Genomic DNA, 8,634 nt, shown 5'->3' with positions numbered 1-8,634 from the left:
AAAGAGTTAAATTGCAGGATATGGAATCAATTTCACTCAGCTAGAGTGACTCGCGTATATTTGATTCAAATGAACGAATCAGTAAAAATAAAAATATTCCAAACCAGTCATTAAGAAATTTTCGTTGTGTTTTTGTGCCTTAAAATAGCGTTCACGTTAAAAACCACAATATTATTTAGACGGAAAACGGCGTATTAATTCGCACGCGAGTCTTTTCTGAACAACTCCTTAAGGATTCATTCGGGAGTCGTGATTTCCGAGTCAGTCAAAGAGTCGTTCATTGATCCAACATCTGCACGCTGCGATCCGTGTGCTGCGCGAGATCTCAACTATTTCAGGTGTGTTTTAAAGTGAAATCGTTCATAAATTAAATACACAGATTATTGTGAATCATTTTTTGTGTGTGTGTGGCCTGCTTTGCTGTTTTTTTTGTCGATGCTTACGTTTCTTTATGCTGTGCGAATCATTTCATGAGTGCAGCTGTAATGTATATACAGCAGCTTTGTGATGCAATGTAACGGAACGTATGTATAAGTAAGCTGTGTTTTTGATTGCTCAACTATTTTTGTGTACAACTATTAGTGTTTGCACGACTTCCAAACAGTCAGAACTGTGTCTGCATGACAAATATGCATACACATATATATATAAAATGTGTAAAGGTTTGTGTGTGTGTGTGTGTGTGTGTGTGTGTGTGTCTAAAGAAGGATGATGACTGTCTGCTTCATGTCTGGGCTTGACATCAGCTCGACCCCCAAACCTGCAGCAGTTTTATGGAGCTCTTTGTCTGAGCTGTTGTTTTGAAGTGTGTTTTATGGGCTCTTCAGACTCTGCTGTGCTGCATCTGTTCAGATGTTTGATGCTTCTGATGATGTTCTTCTGCAGGATGGCACTCAGGCGGTTTCTGTCAGTGTTTCTCATGTTGTTTGTGACTCTCAGCGCTGAACAAGAAGAGAATGAAGTTCTTAAATACAGCGACACACAACAGACCACAGACCAGGTTTGATTCAGGGTGGATCTCACCCCTTTTATATGCTTTTTTACTTACCCAAATAATGCATCAATAACCTTTTAATACACTATTTAATTGTTTTCATAACAACTAAGCACATTTATATCCATAATTCTATATTATTACAGTAATGAAAATGTCCTTACACAAAAATCTAGTTTTTAAAATATATTACGAATATTCTTTACAATTTGCATAATATTTTATTATTTCAATAATTCTAATATTTTGTTTATTAATAATTAACATTAAGTAATTTGTATTAGTAATTTTGTTTTTGCCATTTTTTATTTATATTTTTAGTATATCAAGATAAATTAAATGAAAATATTAAATAGCCATTAATTAATTAATTAAAATGAATGAATGAGATGTGTATATACACACACACACACACACATGCATATATATATATATATATATACACATATATATGAAACTGTATTAGTTTAGTTAATGTTTGTTTTATTTCAAGTAACATAAAAGTGTTATATGCTTTAGTTTTGCTTTAATCAACTCTAATGTGTGTTTGCATTTAGATTGAAGTTACATTCCCCTCCGGCAACTTGAGTGATACGAAACACACACCTTCATTACCAGGTCACACACACACACACACACACACTTATGAGAATGTCTTCTTCCTATATTTGACATTTGACCCTCACAGGAAAACACAAACCTGAAAATAAAGTCTTTAATTAAAGTCTGAGATCTTCAACAGTATACCTTCACTGAAAGCGTTAATTAATAAACAATACATTATTATGTTAAATATAATTTTCCTATCCTTCAGATGTTGATGAGTGTCACCAGGGCGACCCAGGGCCTTGCGGTTACCATGCCAACTGCACAAACACACCTGGATCCTACCTGTGCAGCTGTTTCCGTGGTTACCTGATGAGTGCGGAGGGATGTAAAGGTGTGCACTCAATGCAAGTACATGATATAAACACAAGATCCTGTGAAACACACCTAAACACTTAAACTAACTTTAACTTTTTTCTTCAAATTAAAAGAGAAAATGAACTATGAACAGCAGATACAATACACTCAAAAACTAATTCAAGATGTAGATGAGTTTGTTTCTTCATCAGATTTGGAGAAATTGCATCACTTGCTAAATGTGAGTGAATGGGTGCCGTCAGAATAAAAGTCCAAACAGCTGATAATAACATCAGAATAATCCACAACATCCGAAGAAGACAAAATAGGACACAAATCAAGCATTAAGATGTTTTGAACTTCAAACCGTTGTTTCCGGGCTGGCTAAAATACGACTCTCATTCTGACGGCACCCATTCACTTGCATTGAGCAAGTGATGCAATGCTACATTTCTCCAAATCTGATGAAGAAGCAAACTCATCTACATCTGGGATGTCCTAAGAATGAGTACATTTTCAAGCGGGTGAACAATTGTAATATAAGCTGTCTTCTTCGTTTTAAGCTAGGTTTAAAACACTGTGACTGTGATAAATAGTTAGTTATTGTGTGTGTTGTGTGTGTGATGTAGATGTAGATGAGTGTGTGCTAGCTGCAGTAACAGGACTGCAGGCCTGTGGAAGTGGAGCCTTGTGTACAAACACACCTGGATCTTTCACCTGCTCGTGTCGGGCGGGATTCGTGCTGGCGCTCCACGGACACAACTGTGTCGGTGCGTCCACTGTTTGTGTGTGTGTTTCATTCAGGGATGGTCAAACTAACTGATTAGTCATCTAACCAAAATTATCTTAGTAGGGGTTCATGATAAATATCGGCCGATAATTAATGCACATCTCGTCAGTAAAGCCGGTTCTTTAGTCAGCGGTAAATTCCATCATTTTTGTGATTGTACATACAGCTGCATTTACTACACAGAGACAAGCTGCGTAAATGATGTAATTTACCGCTAACTAGAGAACCGGCTTTACTGACGAGATGCGCATTAATTATCGGCCGATATTTATCGTGCACCCCTATATATTAGTATAATATATATATATATATATATATATATATATATATATATATATATATATATATATATATATATATATGCGATGACATTTTTATTATTTATCAGTTTATATGGTCAATTGTTTTTTTTATACATTTTTTTAAATTCATTTATAGTTTTTATATTTTCTGTTTTCATTTTAGTTTTATTAATTTTGTTTTTGGTTTGTATTTATATATATATATATATATATATATATATATGTGTGTGTGTGTGTGTGTGTGTGTGTGTGTGTGTGTGTGTTTTATAATTTTTTGTTTAAGTTTGTGTTTAAGTTATTTTAGTACATCTGGTTAATCCATGAAAATGATAAATACTTCCATAGTAACTAGCTGAAATCAAATTATTTAAATTATTTATTTTATTTTATTTTATTATATTTTGTATTTTCTGTTTTCATTTTAGTTTTAAAGTCAGCATGAAGTGAAAATTCACTGATTTTCTAAATGCATATCATAGCTGCTTATTGTGATATTTTCATTATTCTTCATGACAGCATGTTGACATTTTTTTTGTAATAGTTTAGAATTAGTTTTTATATGTTCTGTTTTTATTTTGTAGTGTGTTTTTGTCTTTTTTAAAAATACGTTAAAAAAGTGTAGCTTTTTTTTTGTTTTTTTTAGTACATCAAAATAAACTAAAAGATTATTTTCTGTTTTTATTTCAGTTTTTAAGTTTTAAAAATTCACCCTTATTTGTTGAATATCTGTCAGTTCCTCTGCACATTACCAGTGAGTCAGGTGCATGTTTAATCACTCTTCTGTGTCTCTGCAGATGTTGACGAGTGTAATTTCGAGGAGAGCTGCCGGAGGGAGCAGGGTAACGTGTGTGTGAATACAGAAGGCAGCTACACGTGTGTGTGTCAGGCTGGATTCAGAGAGCACAGAGCCGCATGTGTGGGTACGAGTCTGTCTGTCTGTGATCGTAGTATTAACCCTTTATCATTCGCTCTGTGTCTGAACCTAGACTCGAGCAAGAGTGCCAGATGTTATGATAAAGAGAAATCACAGAGTGTGTAATTCACCTTAAGAGAGATGCAATGAAGAGACGATGATGTTGTTGTTCTCAGATGTGGACGAGTGTGTGGAGGAGCCGCTTGTGTGTGTCGGCCGAGGCGAGTGTGAGAACACACTGGGCAGTTACAGGTGTGTGTGTCGGCGCGGTTACCGTGGCAACGGCACACACTGCACAGGTGAGTGACATACACACAGACACACACTTACATCTAATGCATAGTTCATTATTAGAATTATTACGGTTTTTATTTGTATGCCTGCATTTACCAACATGAGAGAACTACGAACATGTGAATTATTGAAATCTATTAAATTGTTAATGTACAATTTTTAATAATATTATATATTATATATATATATATATATATATATATATATATATATACGCATTTGTGTGTGGACTGTATATGTGTTGAAAAGTCAAAGGGGATCAGTTGACAAAAACATTTGGGAATTCTTGCTATAATGCCTTTAATGCCATGTAACGCTTAATCCAAAGTCTAATAGTATCTTAGTGATACTAAAATAAGTGGATTACTGATGTGTGCATGCAGACATAAACGAGTGTTTGTCCGGGGATCACGGCTGTGACGTTAACGCTCGCTGTGGGAACATCATCGGCTCGTATTTCTGCCAGTGTCTTCAGGGATACAGCGGAGACGGACACTCCTGCTTCGGTCAGTCTGAGATCCCGATCCATGCAGTCTGAATGCGGTGATGATGATGATGATGATGATGATGATAATGCTTGTGTCTGTGGTTTGCTCAGATGTGGATGAATGCACTCAGGATAACAGACTCTGTGAACACGACTGCATGAATCAGCCGGGAACGTACAGCTGCGTCTGCAGCCCTGGATACGCAATAACTGCAGATCTGCACAACTGCACAGGTACACACTCACACAATACACTCACTTCAGTGTGATTCACTTTAATGTGATTCACTTCAGTGTGATTCACTTCAGTGTGTTTCACTTCAGTGTGATTCATTTCAATGTGATTCATTTCATTGTGATTCGCCTCGGTGTGATTCGCTTTGGTGTGATTCACTTCAGTGTGATTCACTTCAGTGTGATTCACTTTAATGTGAGTCACTTCAGTGTGATTCACTTCAGTGTGATTCACTTCGGTGTGATTCACTTCATTGTGATTCACTTAGGTGTGATTCACTTCAGTGTGATTCACTTCAGTGTGATTCAATTCATTGTGATTCACTTCAATGTGATTCACTTCAGTGTGATTCACTTCAGTGTGATTCACTTCGGTGTGATTCACTTCATTGTGATTCACTTCAGTGTGATTCACTTCAGTGTGATTCACTTCAATGTGATTCACTTCAGAGTGTTTCACTTCATTGTGATTTGCTTCAGTGTGATTCACTTCAGTGTGATTCGCTTTAATGTGATTCACTTCAGTGTGATTCACTTTTAGTGTGGTTCACTTCAGTCTGATTTGTAAGTTTTTCCATATATATTCAGGTTCATTCATTTTATTTTTTTTACTTGGTTCAATGCAGTTAATTTCTGTTGTGGTTGAATTTTGTTGAATTTACAAAATTTTAGTTCAGCTACAGTTTATATTAATTCGTGTTAGTTCCATTCAGTTCAGTTTAGTTTAACTGTATTAAATTCAGTATAATCAAAGTCCTTTCAGGCAAGTCGTGCCACTCTGCTGTCATCTTGGCAACGCCTCCGGGCAGCTATTTCAGAATAACAAGACCAGCTCCTATCTAAATGAATGTGCAGAGAGTCAGAACTGCACTTTCCCTGGTCACCGGGACATAAAAACAGCATGTATAGAAACAGCAGTAAAATATGATAAAAATCCGTGAAATTTTTTTATGACTTTGCCCCAAAATAAGGTTTAAAACGCCTTTTTCCCACAGGTTATAGCTTTACTACACATGCGCAAGGGTTCCTAAACTGTGCGCATACGTCAGTAGAACCAGATGATAGGCTTAAATGTTTCCCCGCTTGACTGTTAAACGCAGATGATTGGCTTTCCAGCGGGAGGGGCGGGACTTGTGCATACAACCGCCATCTTTGCCGTTACGGGTTTTCCTTATATAGTTGTATTGAGGATTGAGGAAGTGGCATGTCTCTTAATAATTTGTACTCTGCATTTAACTTATCAAAAGTGTACACACATAGCAGTGAACACACACACACTGTGAACACACACACACTGTAAACACACACACGGAGCAGTTGGGGTTCGGTGCCTTGCTCAAGGGCACCTCTGTCGTGGTATTCGATTCAGTTTAACTGAATTCTGCACTTCAGTTGGATTTAAATCATTGAAATATTTATTTGATTTAATGTAATTTATTAACATGACGTCTACCTGTATATTGTGAATTACAAAAAAACATGTGCAACATATTTTTGGATGGTTAACCACTGCATAGTGAAAAATAAATAATGGTTGCAGTTGTGTGTGTGTGTGTGTCTTTGTGTAGATGTGGACGAGTGTGTGAGCAGTAATGACATGTGTGAACAGACCTGCACAAACACAGCGGGTTCGTTTCTCTGCTCGTGTCGACGCGGATATCAGCTGCACATTGACGGACGCAGCTGTGTGGGTCAGTGCGCTTTCAGCTCAAATTATGGCCATTTAAAGAGTCTGTGTTCTGTTCTAGAGTGGATTTTCTCTCATTCACAGCTCTGTGAGTGTGTGTTTTATAGACATAGATGAGTGTAAACTACAGAATGGAGGCTGTTCTCACGAGTGCACAAACACACCAGGTGGTCACGAATGTCACTGTCCCTTCCCTCTGCTGCTGGACCACCGCAAAACCACCTGTGTCAGTAAGTAATGTGTTTGTGTGTTGTAAACTATGTTTTTATTGTTTTGCATGAATAACTTTAATAAGTAACTCTTTCACTAAAAGAATTTAAGAAAATCCTTTTCCCATCCTTTCATGAATTGTTTATCTGTTGCATGCATGCATTTTCTATCCTTTGCAGTTTGCATGGATGATTTTTCTATCCGTTGCATGCATGCATTTTCTATTCTTTTCATGAATACATTTTCTATCTGTTGCATGCATGCATTTTCTATCCGTTGCATGGATGCTTTTTCTATCTGTTGCATGCATGCATTTTCTATCCTTTTCATTGATGCATTTTCTATCGGTTGCATGCATTCGCTTTCTATCCTTTGCAGTTTGCATGGATGCTTTTTCTATCTGTTGCATGCATCCATGAAAACGGTAGAAAATGCATGTATGCAACAGATAGAAAATGCACCCACGAAAAGGATTGTAAATGCATGCATGCAACAGATAGAAAATGCATCCAAGAAAAGGATTGAAAATGCATGCATGCAACAGATAGAAAAAGCATCCATGCAAAGGATAGAAAATGCATGCATGCAACAGATAGAAAATTCATTCATGAAAAGGATTAAAATGCATTTTCTATCTGTTGCATGCATGCATTTTCTATCCTTTGCATGGATGCTTTTTTTTATCTGTTGCATGCATGCATTTTCAATCCTTTTCATGGATGCATGTTCTATCTGTTGCATGCATGCATTTTCAATTCTTTTCATGGATGCATTTTCTATCTGTTGCATGCATGCATTATCTATCTGTTCCATGGATGCATTTTCTATATGATGCATGTATGCATTTTCTATCCTTTTCATGGATGCATTTTTTTATATGTTGCATTCATGCTTTTTCTGTCCTTTGCATGCCTGCATTCCTGATCTTTTGCATTCATGCATTTTGTATTTGTTGCATCCATGCACTTTCTATCTTTTGCATGCCTGCATTTTCCACCTGCCTAATGCATGCATTGTACATCTGTTTAATGTATACATTTTCCATTAATTAAATGCATGCATATGTGTGCATCCCTCTTTTGGCAGATGTGACCTCATGTGCCTTGAGGAACGGTGGATGTGATCATACCTGCTCGTTGGGTGCTGAGGGTCGCATCCTTTGCAGCTGCAGAGTAGGATGGGAGCTCAGTGCAGACCAAAGAACCTGCATCGGTAAAACACAAAAAACTATTGACTGGTTCATATTATCCAATATATGATCCACAAGAATTGCATAAAATAGTTTGGTGTGACTTTATATCTGTATATCAATTATCAACAAAATATTTTTTTTTAATTTAATAAAATAAAAACAATATTTTGAATAACTATTATTATTTTCAAATACTGAGTAACTTCTTTTTTCTGTCTCTATCTGCAGATGTGGACGAGTGTGTGAGTTTTAAAGGCGGCTGTGAGCAGGTGTGTGTGAATCACGCTGGCGGTTTTAATTGCAGCTGTCGCTCTGGCTTTGAGTTGCGTAAAGACGACCCAACTAAATGCCATCGTGAGTCACAGCTGTTCACACACACTGACACAATGACTCTAGATCATCCAGAACACCCTCCTCACAGCCGTACATCATTATTCCAGCGCTGTGTGAACCTGCCTGTCTGAACTCTGGAGTGTGTGTCGCTCCGAACACCTGCGACTGTCCGGCAGGATATCCTGGACCAGGATGTTCGGGTAATGTGTCGTGTGATTGAGTTTAATGCAGAATAAAATAGGATGTGATTTTTTTCACTTTTTATTATTATTATTAATATTATGCTAATATCATA

General features: G+C 36.8%; 1 protein-coding gene across 1 annotated transcript in view; it reads left to right on the top strand.

Moving 5' to 3' along the window:
* Positions 1–256: 256 nt before the first annotated feature.
* The window catches only part of si:ch211-221n20.8 (uncharacterized protein LOC100034409 homolog), a 12,225-nt gene continuing 3,847 nt past the window's right edge, over positions 257–8,634 (top strand). Inside the window, exons 1-14 of the mRNA XM_059497875.1 lie at positions 257–338; positions 886–1,000; positions 1,552–1,612; positions 1,809–1,934; positions 2,527–2,667; positions 3,784–3,909; positions 4,079–4,201; positions 4,580–4,702; positions 4,795–4,917; positions 6,486–6,608; positions 6,712–6,834; positions 7,901–8,026; positions 8,235–8,360; positions 8,447–8,539. Of these exons, the coding sequence (XP_059353858.1) occupies positions 887–1,000; positions 1,552–1,612; positions 1,809–1,934; positions 2,527–2,667; positions 3,784–3,909; positions 4,079–4,201; positions 4,580–4,702; positions 4,795–4,917; positions 6,486–6,608; positions 6,712–6,834; positions 7,901–8,026; positions 8,235–8,360; positions 8,447–8,539 (1,528 nt within the window). The 5' untranslated portion in view covers positions 257–338; position 886. The remainder of the gene's footprint in view (positions 339–885; positions 1,001–1,551; positions 1,613–1,808; positions 1,935–2,526; positions 2,668–3,783; positions 3,910–4,078; positions 4,202–4,579; positions 4,703–4,794; positions 4,918–6,485; positions 6,609–6,711; positions 6,835–7,900; positions 8,027–8,234; positions 8,361–8,446; positions 8,540–8,634) is intronic.

This window comes from Carassius carassius, chromosome 18 (assembly GCF_963082965.1).
Source record: "Carassius carassius chromosome 18, fCarCar2.1, whole genome shotgun sequence".
NCBI classification, from domain to species: domain Eukaryota; kingdom Metazoa; phylum Chordata; class Actinopteri; order Cypriniformes; family Cyprinidae; genus Carassius; species Carassius carassius.
This window is presented reverse-complemented; position numbering and strand designations above follow the sequence as displayed.